Source organism: Dipodomys spectabilis, unplaced genomic scaffold (assembly GCF_019054845.1).
Source record: "Dipodomys spectabilis isolate Male_0828 unplaced genomic scaffold, ASM1905484v1 ptg000783l, whole genome shotgun sequence".
Taxonomy (NCBI): Eukaryota; Metazoa; Chordata; class Mammalia; order Rodentia; family Heteromyidae; genus Dipodomys; species Dipodomys spectabilis.
In genome coordinates, this window is record NW_024871460.1 from 22,230,087 (window position 1) to 22,250,268 (window position 20,182).

Consider the following 20,182-nt stretch of genomic DNA (forward strand, 5'->3'; position numbering starts at 1 on the left):
CTACAGAAAAAGAAATAATACTATTCATGTAAATTCAAAAGCACAAAGCAGTATAAGATACTGGATTTCATGTACATACTTAGAAAAAATGCTAAAATAATCTCAGACCAATGATTAAATCTGGGTAGGGAAAAAGGGATTAAGTAGGGGAGATGTATAAAGCAGATTTCAACCATAGCTATCATTTTTCTTTTACACTAACGATAATAAAAACTCCCCAAGTTGTTAACATTTATGAAATCCAGATGGATATGTCTGTATTTATTATTCTGTGTGATTTTTAAATATTTGGAACATTTCTTAGCTTAAAAAAAAAGACAGGAAAAAGCATAAAGCTACTTTAAGAAAAACTAAGAGATTTTCTACTTTTGCAAGTTGGAAGAAGCAGCCCAAGGCTCTTCATAATCATGCCTTCTAGATGAACGAGAATCTCATAGCTAGCATAAAATGTAAATAAAGAATGCTAACTTGTGTCATTGCCTTGAGGCTGCCGACTCCCATCTTCACATCAGTCTGGAAAGATCTGGATGAGAAATGATGTTTGACCCAACTTCATCTAAGTTGTAAAATGCAGAATTCACTACTATTATTAATCCTTTTTTTTTTAAATCCCAAATGTTAAACATCGGCCATTAGTACCATGACACTGCTGTAAGGCAATGCTGCAGGACATAGGTAAGCTTTCCTTAACTCTTGGATCCCTATCCAGTCCACTGACTGGTCATGTAAGTTGCAGTGTTGTCAATATTCTAGGCCATGGCTGTGTTTTCCATCTTTGCAGATCTGGCAGGCACATATTTTAACCTGTAGGATGTTTGGTCCTACAAGTATATTGTTCTATATTTTATTGATGAAAAGCTGAGATTTCATGACCTGCAAGAAGTAATGATATACACCATAGAAGAAAATTGGGGTTTGGGGGAGGTTGAAAAAGATGATGAGAAGTAACAGGTACATTGGAGATAGGTGTTTAATTAGTTCTTCCTTCTCTTGAGAGTTTAGTTCATGTTTGTTGATAATAAAAATGACAACATAGGACATGGAATTCTCTTGGAAGATAATTGGAGTTTTTAATCAAAAACCTCTGCTTTATAAGTTTAAACAAATATTTATAGCCACAACACATATCAAGTTTTCAGCAAGGTAGTCAGTTAAAAAAGTTCCTCTACCAAACTATTTTGACCAAAAATGACATTTAAATGACTTCACCTAAATTTATTCAATTATAAAAGATGAACTCACACATTCTTTTTTTCAGAAAAAGAGTAATTCCAGTTTTAAGCACCTTATAAAATATTTCTTTCTTCTAATGTGTTGCTTGAAGCAAGTGAATACTGGATGGCTAGCTCGATCTATGGGCTACAGTGGTGAGCACAGAAATACAGCCTTTGAAATACTTCTGAGTTATATTTTCCAATGCATATTAATCAAAGCAATAACTCAGAATAGTTTCAATTGCATTCTAAATACATGCTTTTCAAAAGATGCCATTGTTATAGAAAAGGGATTATCATACAAGCATTAGTAGTCATCATCCTTAGTTGTTGATAGATGATGATCTTCTGAGGGCCATGTTCTGTGGCTTATATCTATAATCTCAGCTATTGGAGAGATGGAAATTGGGATGCTTTTAATTTTACAGTGGTCACACCAGGTAAAAAGTTAGCAAGAACCCCATCTTAACAAACAAGCTAGTCATAATGAAGGCATACTTGTAATTCCAGGGGTAGGTAAGAGGATCATGGTCCAGGCTTGTCCAGGTAAAAAATATTCCTTACCTGAAAAATAGCTATAGCAATATAGGGCCAGGGCATGGATCAAATTTTAGAGTTCACCTGCCTAGCAAGCTCGAGGATATGAGTTCAAAACTCTAATGCAACCAAGAACAACAAAGATCTTTTAAGAATACCTTGAAGTTGTAGAGGTTTGACTGTCTTACAAACCATGACTACTTGAGAAAGTAGTAACTGGGTAGATTGTAAACAGCAAACATTGGGTTGATTCCTCATTTTCTCCATCTTGATTATTTGGCATATATCAATTTTACTTGTAGTAAATTACAGGGCTCCAAATACCTGTTTTCTTTACTATTCTTTTCTTCAAGTATTTTACAAATCTTTTAATAATAGTGTTACTTAGGTTAAGAACATTGGCAGAGAGTAGAGGAGATGGGAAAAGACATAGTCTCTCCATCTCTGGGCAGTGGAGTGTTATTTTAATTTACTGTAACACTTACAAAGCATCTATTAAATGCCCCAGCAATGAGGAGACAATCAGCTTTCCATATTAGCTTTATAGATGACCATAGGCAGTGCCTACACTGAGGTGAGAGCATCTCCGTTATGGGGACAGCCTGAACAAGCTAAACTGGGCAATAGGGTACACATAGATAATGACTGGAGAGCTGAGTCCAGCCTGAGCTAGTCCTCTGCTGGACCACCTGAATCTGTTGTTTGGGTCACTATTCTCATCTAAAAGCACTGATTACTATTACTATTGCTGATTGCTTTGTGGGGACCAAATGTTATCTCAATCATTTCAAATCACGCTATCAACTTTTGAAGATGAGTTGTTGTTTTTGTACAGAGGGAAAAAAAAAACTGAACTGGAAATGGTTGAATGATTTGTCCATGATGAGACAATTACAAATCACCCTAGAAGGATTCGAACCCAAGGTCTAAGATAAAGTATGTGCTGCCTCTCATTTACCTGCTGATTTTGAGTTGTTTATGGGAAGAAGGGTTTAAGAGGCTGAAAGACAAAGAGACAGGAGTCCCTCATATGTTCTGAGACACTGGTGTAAGATCAGCACACGGGCAGAGCATAGGTTCATGGCAGGTGATGACGAGGGCATTAGTGAGATTACAAGTAAGTGTACTAAGAATGTTTCACATCTTTCAGCACATTCTTTCGCCCTTTGTTCCCATGGCAAACCCAACACTGTTTCCAGTGCTTGCTTGAGAATGCTCATGAATAGGATAAGGGAAATCCTGTGTTCCAGGGTCCTTTTATAAAATCCATAAAGTTTGGATAAGAGTACATTTTCCTATGTCATTCTAGATCTGTTTTTAGGCCAGTTTACTGGAACAGAATTTATTGGAATCTGGGTAAACCACAGATTTTGCAAAATGAGGAATTAGCATGAAGCAGAGAAGTGTGTAGGCAGAGAACAGAGCATCCTGGAAACCCCATCACTTCCTCTTTGAATCTTTAGCAGAGAGTGGTAGAAACTGGCTCGTCTGCCACATAGCAAATAAAATATGCTTAGTAACACCAAAGCTGTGGGTTTCCAGGCTCAGTGGAGCTGAGATGTCCCTGCTCTCCTGGGTCTCCATTGCATTCAATCACATTATTTTTGGAGGTAAAGAAGAGCATCTATCTGATCCCTTTATTTTAGAAAAAGGTTCTGTCACCAAATGTCATGCTTCAAATCTCTACTGACCCCAAACTGAGCTTTGTTTCTGGCACCTGTCAAAAGCTGACCCTCACTTTCCTGTGACTCATTGCCTCTTAGTTACCTATATTTTACTCCTCAGGCTATGGGCTTTTAGAAGTTTGGCTATGTGCTTTCTTCCCCTACTTCCTATCTTTCTAAGGTTTAGCTCAAATGTCTCTATCCCCATGTGAAGCTATTGGTACCAGATCATGAGCTCTTGACAAAATGCGTCTTTGCCTTCCATGAGTGGATGCTCAATTCTGACTGAAACAGGAGACTTCCTTGTGGTCTATCGCCCAACACTAGGATGATACCCTTTGAGTGAGGTAGCTAGCTTTTCCAAGCTGCCCCATCCTGGACTTGGATAGGATGCTTTCTTGTGTGGGGAAAAAAATCTACTAATTTTTTTTTATGTCTCTCTAGGGCCTCTCTTCTCCAAGAGAGATGATACTAGTTTCTTGGGCTTCCACTTCCTTTACCACTCCATTTTTTTACTTTCGTAGGCATCTGGTCTGATCAAAGCATATATGGCAGGAAGGTGGATATATATGGAAAGAGGAGACCCATGTGATACTTCCTGTCCTAGCTTTCATCTACCAGCCCTCCACTTTCCATCAGACAAGAAGGACCTGGTCACAATGCCCTTGCATGCCACTAGGCTTGGATGGGTCTGCTGTTCTAACCAGTGGACATAATAATAACAGTAATACTCATGGGCTTGCTGTTCTGAAATGACTGTGGAAGCTCCTGTGCCACATCCAAAATGAAAAAGCAAACCACATTGTAAGACATTCATTTTTAACAAATCTTACTTTATCCCAGGGACATATTTTACAGATCAATCTACACACAATTTGCCTCTTTTTGTGCATATGCCAGCAGAAATATGTATGTTAGCTGAATAGAAGAATGTAAGATATAAAGAATGCTAAGTATGGAGCTACAAATATATATTTGTAGGAAAATTTCTTAGCAATTCCCATCTGGAAAAAAAGGGGTATTAGAAAAACCAGACACTAACCTCCCACTAGAGAAAGTAGAATATTTGAATAAAAATAATCATCTTCCAAAGTGTAGGAGGAGGAAGGGGAGGTATGGCTCAAGTGGAAGAATTCCAGCCTTGGGTGAAAACCCCAAGTGACAGCAGAGGGCCCTGTGTTCAAGTCCCAGTACTGGTGACATAAAGCACACAATGAATCACAAATGCCCCATTGATTAGAAATCTACTTTTAGCAGTGACCAACCAACAAAAGGGCAGAACAAATTCTTAAAGTTTCTAATTTTTCAAGCACTTCAACTACCTCAATAAGCAAAATTATAGACACCAAGACCAAAGTGTATTCGACACGCTAAAATTCATATGAATAAAAATATAATGTAATGTCAGGATTTTTTAAAACTTAAAAACAAGTTTAACTTTTATAACAAGTTGATTTCCTGGAGAGCTTCAGGTAAATGTATTCTTCTCTACAAGTCAGCACCAGGGACCAGCGATTGTAACATGGTAACTTTTCCAGCCATCAGTTTCCCTTTCTATGGTTTACAGAGTAATTATGGAGGGGAATAAAAACAAACAAACAAAAAAAAAAACTATCCAAAATGGGAGTGAGGAGAGCTTGTGGAATGTTTTGAGATAAGAATTCCTTCTAGAAAAGAAAACATCTACCAAATTCAGACATAGCAGAGAGAGGCCTTAGCATATTTCAAATACTTCCAATTATACTACATTCCTTTGAAATGGAGAGTTGTTGGGTAGAATTTACACTTGGGTAAATACAAATGTTCTTCAAGGAGAAGAGCAAGAATAATCTTTGCCATACCAGTTTGGGAAGCATTGTGTAGTTCTAGCTTGTCAATATTCTGGCAACTGTAAACTCCCAAAGTGGGGCAAACATTTAGAATGAAAACACAGCTAAGTCCTGGCACTCAGCTCCGTGAGGTCTCGGCAGGTAAGCATTGTTTTTTGGTTCACAAAACACTTCAGAGCAGCGGGTCACAAGGTACACAGTACCCATAGAACATTCTCTTAACACACGTTGTTGAGGATTACAAAAATCACCCTGACAGTTTCTGAAGCTTATCTAATGGTTGGATACTTTGCCATTCTCTATGCAATGTCTCTAGAGAGCTTCCCGGTGAGTGTTCCCAGAAACAGACTGCCAATGCTGCGTTAGTAAAACAGGACTATTAAGTCTCTAAGAGGACTGTTGTGTGGCCAGACTCCTGATTTACATTTTCACACCATAGCTGTGTGACATTGGGAAGGGTATTTAGCTTTTCTCTAATTTGTTTTTTTCTCTTCTGTAAAAGGTATAACAAGTGCTACCCGCTGCTTGGGTTTATTGTTGGGAAGGAAAAAAGGCGTGTCCTTACCCCAAGGCTTACAATGTCACTATTCATTACTCTTGCTGTTAGTGCTTTATACCCAGAAGGGGATGACTCTCCAAATGAGATCTCCTTCTGGGGTCTGGGCTTGCCCCAGGGTGAAACCCAGTTGGTTTCAGGGTTTTAGCTATTGCTTGCTCCACCCCTTAAGATTCCATTTGAAGGAACGCTATCTTTCTGTCAGTCACTCCACATTGGATTTCCTGGGGCCTTTCCAGGACAGACTTGACCAAAGCCTGGGAGACAACCAAGAGAAGACAGACCATGCATTGGAAATGGCTGCATGAAACACTACCTGCACTGGAGCCAGTGTGTCAACTCCTTGCCGTCCATTTAGCTGTGTTCACCAAGAAGGCCTGGTGACTCCTGCATGACTTTTCCCACTTCCTACATCTGTGCTGTACTCCTGTTAACAGACTGCTCATGGTGATGATTACAATCTCAAGAATCGTTTTTTTCTTTTCTTTGAGAGATAGAAGGAGAGAGAGAGAGAGAGAGAGAGAGAGAGAGAGAGAGAGAGAGAGAGAGAGAGAGAGAGAGAGAGAGAGAGAGGCCTCTGTCTTGATTACTAAGATGAGAACATGAACCATGGGCCAGGCATGGCAGGGAGGCATACCTTTCATCTCAGCTACATGAGAGGAATAGGTAAAAAATCATTGGCCAAAGCTGGCTTTGAGGGAAAAAAATAAGATCTTATCTGAAAAACTAAAGCAATAAGGTGGTGGTGGCTCATACTTGTTATCCTAGCTATTCAAGATCATGGTTTGAATCCAGCTTGGGCAGGAAAGTCTCTGAAACTTTTATCTCCAGTTAACCACTTAAAAAGTTGGTGGAGCTGTGGCTCAAGTGATAGTGTTAGCCTTGAGAAAAACACAAAAGTCTCCAAAACTCAGGGACAATGCCCAGACCCTGAGTTCAAGCTCCAGGACACACACACACACACACACACACACACACACACACACACCACATATACACAAAAACAAAAAGAGCCGTATACATGGTTTAAGTGGTAGAGCACCTGTCTAAACAAGCATGAGGAACTGACTTCAAACTACCATGCCACCAAAATAAATATGTGGAGTAAATATGCCTATTACACAAAAACACATTCTGCATATATCCCTAGACTAGACTATTACTGTTAATATTTTTTTCCTTATTTGTAATATATGCAGAAGTATAAAAGAAACTCTATGCTTTGCTGGAAATTCTTAATTCTGTTCTTAGTGCTTCAGCTATTTATCTCCATACAAGGAAGCTTAATCATCACTGTGGTGAGCTGTCCTGATACCACCCTGCCATGATAGCTTTCCACTCAACAAGTGCCCAAAGAAATTCATCCATTCTATGGTCAAAAGCATGCAATTATATTAGCAAATGTCTCTCCCTCTTCAAAGGCCATGTCTCCTTCCTGTTTTCCACAAGACATCTTATAATAGATATGCCACCACCAAGGAATACCTTACTGAGTGAACAAGTTAGGAAAAAGACGAGAAAATATTTTTCTCAGCCAAAGACCTTCAACCTCTTTTCTAATCATGATTAAGATGTTGACAGTCAAATTTCTCTCCAACGACCTTTCTTATAAAGCCCACATTACAACTGTTCATTCTAATTTAATTTCTTTAGGCTTAAAAACTCAAAGATCTAACTTTACAGAAAATTATAAAGTTGGGAGAAGTTTGGAATGGAGTATAGTTTGTTTTTCAAGTGCCAAATGAACATTTTGAAGTGCAGCACTTTTGGCCAAGGACTTTGTCCACTGACACCAAAACATTCCAGGAAATGACATGTCAAATAAACAGTTTCACATCTAGTAAACCACAACACACACACACACACACACACACACACACACACACACACACACACACACTATTCAACAGCACTTCATGGCAAAGAGCCTTCTGTTGCCAGTTACTCAGGGATGAATGATTATATTTACGAAGCACAAATATCTCATTAGATTAATTGAATATAATTTAAGTTGATGGCTCAGCAAGAGAGTGAATCTATGAGTTGTGAAAGAGGATGAAGGAGAAGATACCAGTAGAATAAATCTTGGAAAAGGATCTCCAAATATCTGGAAGTCCCGTGGTCCATCACTTCAAATTAGCCAGGCATGCGGGCCTGTGACACACATGCTGCCTGAGCCTCCTCCAAAGAAGAGTAGCCAAGATGAGTCTCATTTTTCTTGGAAAAAGATTTCCACATAGCTTTCATATCTTACCAGTTAAACAGTTTGGGCTCAATGTAATTAAGTAATAAATGTAACTGCGGGCCCATTTCTCAAGCCCCTGTTTCTTTTTCATGTGTTCAAGTGTTCGCGTGGGGCTGAACTCAGTTCTCACACTCTCATCCAGCTTTCTTTAAGCAGAGTTGAACTGCCACTTGTGTCCCACCTCCAACCCTGCCTTTTGTGTTGATTAATTGAAGACAGAATCTTGAAGACTTTTCTGCCAGGGCTGACTTTGAACTGTAATCCTGGAGGTTGCAGTCAGTCCTGAGTAGCTAGGATTACAGGTGTAAGTCACTGGCATTAGGCTCAAGCTTTTTTTTTCTGTTCTCTCTCTCTCTCTCTCTCTCTCTCTCTCTCTCTCTTTCTCTCTCTCTCTCCTTCTTTTTGTTAGGGTAGCTAGTAGGCTGGGGATAGATCAAACCCAGATCCTCATACTAATTATGTTTCCCCTCAGCCCCAAGGGGAAATCACTGATTTTCATCAATGCTCACAAAATACATGGAAATCTAGAAATCCAAAATCAGTTTTAAAATTCAAGAGTGAGACTCAGTAGGTACACTCACAGAGAGTGAAGTGCAGAGTAGATCCTGGTACAATCAACAGGAACAGAACATAGGGGCATAACATAGAGATAACAAGAGGAACTGAAGACTCAAGAAAATTTAGTATGCAAATGGGAAAAACTGGAGAGTCCTCTGGGTTTCCATCATGCAATAAGTAATAAAGAGAAAGACTATTTTAGGAAGTCAGCCTGAGATTCTTGTTATATAACTCACATGTTAACTTAGGAGGTAAAGTGTTCAACTAATGGGGAAGGCGGCAAAAACCTTCTTATATAAAATAGAATTGTTCCAGAATCATTCTCACTGAAATTTAAGTTACCATTTATTGAGAACTTGTTTGGTCAGGTTATATTCTAACCATATGGTATAAATAGTTGGTTTAATTTTCAAAGCAATCCAATGAGACAGAAACTACCATGGTCCTCATTTCATAGGTGAAAAAACAGGCTCAAAAAGTAATTTGCCCAAGCCAGGCGTCAGTGGCTCATGCCTGTAATCTTAGCTACTCAGGAGGCTGAGATCTGAGAATCTCGGTCCAAAGCCAACCTGGGCAGGAAAGTCCATGAGACTCTTATCTTCAATAATCCACCAGAAAACAGGAAGTAGTGCTGTGGCACAAGTGGTAGAGCCCTAGCCTTGAGCTGAAGAGCTGAGAGGCAGCTTCTAGGCCCAGAGTTCAAGCCCCACAACCACCAAAAACAAAAAAGTAATTTGTCCAAAGCCAAAGCCACACAACTAAAAAGTTTCAGAGCTGAAAGTTGAACCTAAAATCCTGTGTTTTTGTTTTGCTTTGTTTTATTTTATGTTTGTTTCGGTCCTGGGGCTTGATCTCAGAGCCTGAGAACTGTCACTGAGCTTTACCACCAAGGCATCCTTTCTACCACTTAAATCACAGCTGCACTTCTAGTTTTTCCATGATTAACTGGAGATAAGAGTCCTCATGGAATTTCCTGCCCAGGCTATCTTTGAACCATGATCCTCAGATCTCAGCCTTCTGAGTCGCTAGGATTACTGATGTGAGCCACTGGTTCATGGCAGCTTTGTTTTAAAGTCTAACTGAGACATATCATGCTGCAAATAATGCTTAGTCACAAGAGATGTAACTCTTTATTTCAGAGTTCTAATGATATGTGTACATAGGTTTTCAGAGATTTTTCAGAGATTTATGATTTAGATTGAAAGGACTGGTCACCAGCTATCAAAATGAGCTGAACTCCATGCGCTCTCAGAGCTGGAGACAAGGCACTCAGTTCACCTTTGCCTGGTGCCTGACATTTATCCATGCCATGGCGCTGAACCCAATTAACAGTGATTTAGGGTCTAATGCTGAGTGTCAGAGTATGGCGATTCAAAGCCTTGGATAAGATACAATTTTTTTCAACCCAGTGCAAAAAATATTCTGAAAACTTACAGTTGAATAGAAATGAAGAAAATGAAGTCTAAATAGTTCAATGACTTGCCTAAGGCAAGAATCCAACTCAAATGGGTGTAGTTTCTCTTTTTATTCTACCTCTCCACTTCTAATCAAGCTGGTTGCACACAATAAAGTGAATAATTTTCCAGACAAAATATCTGTGCTCCATAAAGAGGAAATGTTTGTCTTCTGCCTTCTTTATTCTAAAACCTGCTTTGTTCTGGAAGGACTCAAGGAAAAAAAGGAAGAGATCACAAGGGAACATATTTTTTAGGGAAGGGGAGGAATAAGGAATGTTGCTTTTGGCTTTGATTTTCTGGACAGTTCCACTCTTTAACCTTACATAGTGCTTAAAGACATCAAATCTATGTCCATATGGATTGTTATGCATGTAGGTATGTGTACATCTCCAACTCCAATCTGAGAGTTTGTATTTTGTTTTTAAGAAAGGGTTTTACTAACTTTGTCCAGGCCAGCTTCAAACTCAAAATCCTTCTGCTTCTAGGTCTTGAGTAGCTGTAGTTACAGATGTGTACCATCTGTACAGATGTGTACACCGCTAAGAGCCTTAGAACAGATGACGACTTTTACAAATCATTTGATAAAAAGCATAGTAGATACTCAGTGAATTTTTTATGTTATGTATGATAATGATGAAAATGCAAGTATGGGCAATGTGATTTGGGATTTGTTTGTTTTCCTTGAAAATTTGAGCTTGTATTCAGGTAACCTTTGCATTTTATTTATTTAGTTTTTTACTAATTTGGTTTAGTGTTTCTGAAACTGGGGTATTTGCCCTCCAACCTCCTCTAGACATCTGGCAAAGTCTAGAGGCATTTTAGTTATCAAAACTTAAGGGGCAAGGCAGGTGCCACTGTAACCTAGGGTAGAGGCCAGGGATGCGGTGAAATATTCTACTCTGCAGACCCCAAGACAGAGGATTATCTGATCCAAAATGTGAACAGGAACAAGGCTGAAAAACATTGGCCTAGTAAGAAGGTCAAAGGTATACAAACACCTTTCCATTTCTCCATTTAAAACCCCAAGTAAGCTATAAATGCCAACAGTACACCAAAGACTTGCCCTAAACAAGACCCTATCAGCAAGCTACTGTCAATAGACCCACACAGAGAGGAACCGAAGTAAAAGTGGTGGGAAAAGCATGAATTTAAACACTTGTGTATGTAAATACAAAATGGAATGGGCTGATGCCACATCTCAGCCTCTGTTGTGGTAGAGGGTACTCTGCTGACAAGGTACTTCTAAACCACGCTGGTCTGACTCAGACACGAAACTGGCAATTTAGACTATTTCACTATTTCTAACCACACACAAAATCCACCTTTTCAACCAGCACACAAAGAGGAAATGTGCATATGTTTGTTTATAAGTGTGGCCTATTTTCATTATTAGCCACTCCTTTTGACGCCTGTCTATCTTACCCACATGTAAGTTGCAATTTTTTTCAGCTTGCTTTTCAGGGCTCCAGGAGTCATCCCTTGACTCCTAAATTGCTCTCTGGTTGCTGTCATGGGATGATGGCTGCCTGTTTCCATTGTCCTGACAGCTTGATAATGTCTTAAGAGGAATAAGGAAAGGAAATTGGGCAACTGCTGATTTTTTCTTTTTGCTCTTGGTCATGATTTCCTACATGGTTGCTAGCTGATGTCATCACATTGCTTTGGTTTTATTTGCTGGTTCATTTTTCCCAGTGGATAATAATACTATTGAATACTATTGTAGCAAACTTAAATATAATTTTTTTTTCTTTGAGGCAATAAGTTTGTTCTTTTGGGGGAACCAACTCACTATATATCTATAACATCTATATATCTATATCTCTATAAAATGCACACTATATAACATAAAACTCACAATATATATAATATAATATACACCATATACACACATATCTCAGGAGGAGCTCTGAACACCTCACAGAAACTAATCTGCTATGGATTTTGTCTATTGAGCTAAACATGCCACTACTGAGATCCTCATACTTTGGTTAATGATTTTCTAAATATTTACCCAGATCTTTAATAAGTGAGAGTGCTTCCCATGATATGAAGGATCCACCACCATCATCCAAGGCGCCCTGCCCAACGTCCCAGCTGTCCAGATGGCCACTGACCAGCACAATCTGCAATAAATATAAACAGAAAAAAACTAAGCAACAGTGACATCAAAGAAGGTCCATCCACAGGAACTTTAAACACAAAAATGAAACTCTGTGTGTGTGTGTGTGTGTGTGTGTGTGTGTGTGTGTGTGTGTGTGTGTGTGTGTGAGTACTGGAGCCTGAACTCAGAGCCTGGGCATTATCTCTTAACTGTTGTTCCCCACTTAAGGCTGGCATACTACCACTTGAGCCACAGCTTCATTTCTGTGTTGGGTTCAAACCATGATCCTCAGATCTGAGTGGCTAGGATTACAGATGTGAGCCACATGTGCCCAGTCTGAATTTTCTATTTTTATTCCTTCGAAGCTAAGTGTCATTACTGGTGAAACACTTGGTGTAGTGACATTTCACGAAGAGTCAAAGGTCTTTCTAGTTAGTAATGAAAGTCCTCTCCTTTACTTCCCTTTATTAATCCAATTTTGAGTATTAAATTGATAGCTCTATTGTGTCACCTAAAACCACAATGATATAAAAATGGAGCTCAAAGCTTTTCATTGTACCCTCAACTGTTTCTAGTTCCAGGGCAAGCAAAAGCAGTATGTAGCCAATTGAACTCAAAGCTTGGTGCTGGTAGCTCATACCTATAATCCTAGCTAGTCAGAAGGTTGAGTTGTGAGGATTGAGAGTCAAAGTCATCCAGGCAGACAATTCCATCTGACTCTTGTCTCCAAATAACTAGCAAAAAAGTACAAGTGAAGGTGTGGCTCAAGTGATAGAATACTAGGCTTGAGCACACAAAGTTATGCAAGAGCAAGAGGCCCTGAGTTTAAGTCCCAGTACCAACACAGAAGAAGAAGAGGAGAGGAAGAGAAAGGAGGAAAAGGAGGAGGAAGAGAAGAAGAAGAATTAGACTTGTTAAAAGTTGGTAATATCGCTGGACACTGGGGCTCACGCCTATAATCCTAGCTACTCAGGAGGCTGAGATCTGAGGATCACAGTTCAAAGCCAGCCTGGCAGAAAAGTCCGTGAGACACTTATCTCCAATAAACCACTAGAAAACTGGAAGTGCTGCTGTGGCTAAAGTGGTAGAGCACTCGTCTTGAGCTGAAGAGTGCAGGGACAGCGCCCAAGCCCAGAGTTCAAGCTCCACAACCAAAAATAAATAAATAAAAAATAAATAAATAATTGGTAATATCTGTTTCTCAAAAGACCCTATTAAGAGAGTATAAAAGTTTTCCACAGGGAGAGAAAAATCCTTACCATCTCATATCTAATTGTATAAAGAATTCCTATGGAACAATAGCACAACTAGAAAACTGATAGAAAAATGGGCAAACAATAGGTAATTCACACCAAAAGACATGCAAATTACTAACAATCCTTCAAAAGGGCAGCCTGCTAAACTAAACTCCATGCAGGGCAGGGAGCAGGGAGCTTGGAATGAAGGGAATTAAACTCCATGCAGGGCACAGATGCCAAATAGCTAACATGAAAGACAAAAGATGTCAAATACCAGTGAGAAGCAGTAGCAAGTCATACTTTTACCCCGCTGGTTTGAATGCCAGAACATCCCATTGCTCTGGAAAACCATCGTTATCTATAAATGTTACCATATACATGCCCGTGACCCAGCAATCCTCCTGCAAGCAATATGGCATATCTGCAGGAACACATGTGAATGTGTATGTGTGTGTGTGTGTGTGTGTGTGTGTGTCTGTGTGTGTGTGTGTGTCTGTGTACTTTAACCAAAGGAGATGTACTAGAATGTTTGTAAGTATATATTTATAATAGCCTTACCCTTCCCCAAAAGGAAACTTGTATCACCTGTAAAACAGAAGAAAGAACATACTATATTCATGGATGAAAGCCCCCCCTGCAGTAAGAATGAACAAAAAATGCACAATAAGTTCAGTTAAATCTCATAGATACAATGAAGACGGAAAGAAGCCAGGTACATAATAACATATGGTGTACGATTCCATTTACATAAAATATAAAACCAGCAAAGTCCCATTGGGTTGGAGGAAAAGTGACCAGCAGGCAGTGGGTAGGAAGATAGTCCTGTCTGTCGCTCTGTTGTCTCCATGGTGGGTGATAATCAGACAGGTGAGCTTGGCTTGCAAAAGTTCATTTTAATGCACACTCAACCTCTGTGACCTTTCTCTGAGATGATTACACTTTGACAGTTCAACAACAGATAGATGGTCTACTTATGCCATGTAAGCAGCCCAAAGTCGAACCAATCTTCTTGGTGGTAAAAGATACAAATTCCCTATTGGGAGAGAGCAGAGCTTGTGGCCTGAAGTATCAGGGTGACCCTGGGCCCTGCCCTGGTTCCCAGAGCAGCTGCAGGATCTCTTGTTGACTTATATGCAGACCCAGCCTAGCATGACTTCACCATAGTCACAAACAAGGATGATGGCCCAGACTAACAAACGGCCATGTAATGAACCCAAATGGATTGTTTCTATGGGGGAGGAAATAAACAAAACAAAGAACAAAGCGGGAGAAGCCCATGTCGCAATCGCAGGATCTTCTGTTTGAGAATGTGGTGAAGTCCCCTGTGAGACCCAGCACTATTAGTCAGCATCCTATCACCTCAGAACCACTTTCCCAAGAAGGCCAAGTGGACTGAAGTGTCAAAAAATGTGCTTTTTCTCAGATGACACACAGAAGTAACTAAGCCAAGACAGCTATTATTTTATCCTCCAGCCTTCACTCATGATCTTGGAGTTTATTTTATAATCATAATTCTCTAGGTTTTTCTTAAATACATCCATTCTCCAGATTGGAATTATATTATTACATACCTTAGTAGTGAAAGATGAGATGGGAAGACAGCTTAATAAGCAATTACATAATATTCCAAAGGCTAAGGGCTTTGGAAAGCAATATAAATTAATACTTGCATATCACTTAGATTTGTGAGCTTTCAAAAAGCATTCTTTAAATTGGAAAAAAAATTGGGGGTTACAAGCCAATACTTGTAATTTCTATATCTATTATTTAACATTAAGTTATATCTGGTGGGAAAAAAGGTTAACTAATTCAACAGTGATACTCACTAAATACTATGTTGAAAATCAATTTCTCAACTTGGTGGGGAGGGGGTTGGGAAAGAAAAACTTGGAAGAAAATGAGGGAAGAGGTGACACTGTTCAAAAAGAAATGTACTTAATACTTAACTTACACAACAGTAACCCCTCTGTACATCATCTTTACAATAAAAAATTAATTTAAAAAAGTATTATCAAAAAAGGACTTGTAATTTAATAGCATTAAGAAGGAACTTGAATTTCTATAAACTTTTCTCCAGTGTATCCATATATCCTAATATAGAAAAAAACTGAGAGAAAAATCTTCCATATATACTTAGAAAAAAAAGAGGAGTACAAATTTCATTCAAAATATCATCTCCATCTTTTCCTCCCCTCCTTTTCCCTCCCATCCCCCACTCCTCTCTTTTCTTTTCCTCTCCCCTCCTTCTTTCTCCCCTCCTCTCCCCTTCTCTGCTCTCCTTCCCTCTCCCCTCTTCCCTCCCCTCCCTACCCCTCCCTTTCTTTCTACTCTCCTCCCCTCATCTAGTCTCCCCTCTCCTCTCCTCTCCTCCTTTCTTCCTCTTCTCCTTCTTCTTCCTCTCCTCCTCCTCCTCCTCCTCCTCCTCCTCCCCCTCCCCCTCCTCCCCCTCCCCCTCCTCCCCCTCCTCCTCCTCCCCCTCCTCCTCCTCCCCCCCCCCCTCCTCCTCCTCCTCCTCCTCCTCCTCCTCTTCTTCTTCCCTGTCTCTGTCTCTCTGCCTTTCTGTTTCTCTCTGTCTCTCTGTCTCTATCTCTGGCTCTGGCTCTCCCTGTCTCTCTGTCTCTGTGCCTATACTGGGGCTTGAACTCAGAGTGTGCCTCTGGCATTCATTGCTACCAATGGCACTCCACCATTTGAGCCATGCCTCTAGGTCTGGCTTTTTGCTGGTTAAGTGGAGATATAAGTCAGATTTGTCTGCCCCAGCTGACTTCAAACTGACACTCTCAGATCTCAGTCTCCTAAGTAGCTGAGATTATAGGCATGTTCCTTATTCCTCTGACACCTGCCTCCTTGTGCTATTTTCATGCAGGCAGATACTCTATTTTGATCACATTCGTCCTCACTCACTCTCTCTGTTAGACCTCCCCCTTAACAGAGCCTGTTTGTCTTTCTTGGCATTTTTTAAAGTATGTATTAATTGTACCAAGGAGTTTCACTGTGGTATTTCAGAGGCGCATATATGATATTTTGATCAGAGTTAACCCCCTCTAATTGCTATTTAAGTTAGAATCTTTTGGGTTATCCAGCCTTTTCTCACTGTTAGGGTGGGGACAGCATCATCCTATAGCAGCCTACATTTTAAGAAGACACTGACTGATTTTTTTTTTATCTTAGATGACTCAGTGAATTGGCCTGCTTTCCGTTCTCCACTCTTTCTCCCCACTAGCAATTGTTTGTGCACTTAAGCTGAATCTTCGGATTCCTTCCCAGCTTCTCACCAGTTTGAATGTTTCCTGCTCAGGCCCCATGTTACTCCTGGCTCTGCAGCTTCCAGGATTGCTCTATCATGCTCCACCTTGCCTGGCTCTGCTCCTCTCATGCCAGTCCACTGGCCAGCCTTCAGACATGTTGCCTTGTGGACACTCGCAGCTCCCACATGAATTTCCATGTGTCTTCTAATGCTCCGGCTGCAGATTTGGCATGGCTCACTTTCTGTTTGTGTGCAGGTCTTTATTCAAATATCATTTCCATAGGGAGAAACCTTCCTGACATTTTAACCTAAAGTAGCTTTATTCTCTCCACTCTCTGCTGTTATTCCTCTGTAATCTTTCTTTGCCTTGCTTTTAACTCCTCCTCCTCCTCTTCTTTTCCTCCTTTTCCTTTTCCTCCTCCTCCTCCTTTTCTTCCTCCTCCTCCTCCTCCTCCTCCTCCATTATTCTTCTGATATAGGATATAACTTAGGCCAACCTCAAACTCACTCTCTATCGCCTAGGTTAACATCAGATTTATGATCTTCCTGCCTCAGCCTTCTTCCTGAGTGCTGGAATTGCAGGCATGAACCACTGTGCCCACTGTTATTTTGCTCTATAGAATGTAAAACTACCCTTATGTTGTATTTATTTATTTGTTTTCCATCTTCCCCATTAGAATGAAAGTGTCTAAAGGCTCTTTTTGTTTTTTTTTTTCTGTATTTCTATCACATGATAAGAACTTAGTAAAATAGTTGAATGAAATCAGAGATGAAGAGCGAAATGGAACCTTTTCTCTGGCGACTTGTATCAGCTTGCACTGCCTCTGTTCTCCCTTTGTTGTTTCTTTTTAATACTTCATTTTTTTCATCACATTCTTGTCCATGTTTTAATCAGATAAATCCTTTGGACTCAGTGTTTGGGCATGCACCAATAACATAGAGGTCAGGGCTGGTCCTGCCCACCCTGATTCTGTCCATCTCCTCCCACAGACCCACACCTAGCATCAGATAATTCTGTGGTGCTAGTCTAATTCTTCATCCCAGCAGTCTTGTGTCAGCCATTTCTGTACTGGTGCCAGGCTCCCCTTCCCCCGCCAGCCCCTGACTCTCCAGGCCTGCATCTCTGACAAGTCTGGGTTCAGCATTCCCCTCACAGAGCCCCCATTTTGGTACTAGAGTTTCCCATTCTCTCTTCCTAGCTTCCTCCTTCTCTTGCTGCTCTTTTGAGCAATTTGTACTCTTTACAGCATTTGGAAAAGATGACAAAGGAGGTAAGAGGAAGAGAGGAGAATGAAACTTGTTTAAAAGCAAAGGGGAAGGAAGGTAAGGCAGAGTGATAGAGGGGTGTTTGATGGGCACACAATGCATGCATGCATGAGAATATCACAGTACTATTCTTTTATACAATTAATATGTGTTAAAAAATAAATAAAAGCCCTTTGGCTATCCAACATAATAATTCAACCAGAGGAACTGAAGTCTGGTAGACAATCCTCTCCAAGGACAGGTAAGACATGGGGACCATCTAGCCTTTGGCGATGAGGAAGAGGTGGGAAAAGTAGAAGGATGCAACTGAGATGCTAACACATCCTTGAAGGCAAATGTGAGTGAGAACAAGAGTTTAGAATCTTCGCAAACCCCCATATAGGGAACCATTGGTACTGATTTTCTAGATCTCCTCCACAGTAACCCCACACCACCACCTCCATGCCCCCCTCCGCCTCCCCCCGCCGCCACACACACACTGGGGGTTCCAAAGAAAGACTGGGAGCAGGGAGAAACCCCAACAGAGCTTGCCTCCGGGGTGCCAGGGTGTGAATGATGGCAGGATGCTGCAGGGAGGCGGGCCGCAAATCTGGCTCTGGGACCCTTCTCCTACATGAAAGCAGGGATGTCTGCCTGGGAGAGTCAGGAAACTGAACCACATGCCAGTCCTAGGGCCAGTCAGCAGCTGTGGGCAGAGGGACAGGAATTGCACTCCTATCCCACACTGTCACCAGGTGGCACATCTGTGGCTGGGGGGCGGGGCCGGCTCAGGAATTGGTCCCCCGAGTCGGCACACCTTGACTACTCCACTGTCCTGGGGTAGACCAAAAAGAGAGCATGACCACAGAGGAGACGAAGAGAATTGCGGAGAAAGCACACCTCTGGGCTCAGGTACCCGGGGCCTGGCTAACACAGGACATCAGAACCATGACACTGAGGATCCTCATGCTTGCTGAGCCCTAGGCGGAGAGAATCAGTCTATAGCCAGGAAAGGATACTCACATAAAGAGGTACCTTCTGCAGTGCATATATCCAGAGCTGCTGAAGGCTGAGGGTGAGGCCAGACCACTGGGACAGCTACTCCAGCAGCCCAAACCCCAAACTAAAACAGCGGATAGCCATTCTGAGTACTGAAGATAAGAAGAGAAACAAGATCCAAAGCTATTGAGTTCAGCTCACAAAAGGCAGTCTAGTGCACGGACATACACGGCTTTCACAGCTTCTATTGTTCTTTTAGTACAATGTCTAGGACCCAGTAAAAAAACGATGGGATACAAAATAAGCAAAACATAAAAAGCCACTGTCATAGAATATAGTATCACCCAGCGGCTCAAACTGTTAGGCAAGGACATTAAAAAAGTATGATTAATGTGCATCTAATGAAAAGATGGAGAATTTCATTAACTATGTATCAGAATCTGCTAACTGTAAGAAAAATCAACAGCAGTTCTAGAAGCAAAAATGCATTGCAGTTATTTATAGGAGCTTGGTAATTAAAGGTGCCTATTGAGAATTAAAACACATATAAGAAAACAAGGAAAACTATTTTTATGTCTTCAGTGAAGTAAACGTTTTTTTAAAACAAGATATAAGCCAGGCACTATGGCTTGCATGAGGTTGAGATATGTAGGATTGTATTTAAGACCTGCCTGAGCAAAAAGTTTATCAGATTCCATTTCAACCCATAAAAAGATGGGCAAGATGGTACAACTCTATAATTCTAAATAGGAGGGAAGCATAAATAGCAGGATCACAATCTAAATGAGCCTTGGCCAAAAGTGAGACCTCATTAGAAAAATAATAAAATCCGAAAGGGCTAGAGGCATTACTCCAGTGGTAAAGCACCTGCCTGACAAGCAACAAACCTGTGTTCAACCCCATTACCACCACAATAAAAGAAGATATAAAAAATTCAAAGCATGAAGAAAATATGCATAAAATCAACTATAAGATGATTAAACGTTTATGTTCATCAAGAGAAATCACAGAACTGGATGAATGACTACAAATTGGGTGAAGGTATTTATAATACATAATAAAAATTGTTTGTATTCAAAATAGATAAGAGTTCCTGCTAGTCAACAAGAAAAATAAGCAAGTAACCTCATAGCAAATAAGCCAAAGAAACAAATAAGCATTTCAACAAAAAGAAAGTATGATTAGACATCAAGCTGTGAGGATGGTCAATCTCATTGTCAATCAACAAAGTGCATCCTAAATAGGGTATCACTTTGTATATGAAAGGCAAAAAGCTTAAAATTGGTGGTACA

At 40.4% G+C, this 20,182-nt stretch overlaps 1 protein-coding gene across 1 annotated transcript in view; it reads right to left on the reverse strand.

Annotated features, from left to right (window-relative positions):
* Positions 1-13,751, reverse strand: part of LOC122102293 (carboxypeptidase Q-like) — a 173,411-nt gene extending 159,660 nt beyond the window's left edge. Inside the window, exons 1-2 of the mRNA XM_042672906.1 lie at positions 13,674-13,751; positions 12,072-12,183 (exon numbers count right to left, since the gene is read on the reverse strand). Of these exons, the coding sequence (XP_042528840.1) occupies positions 12,072-12,183; positions 13,674-13,751 (190 nt within the window). The remainder of the gene's footprint in view (positions 1-12,071; positions 12,184-13,673) is intronic.
* Between the last annotated feature and the right edge of the window lie 6,431 nt (positions 13,752-20,182).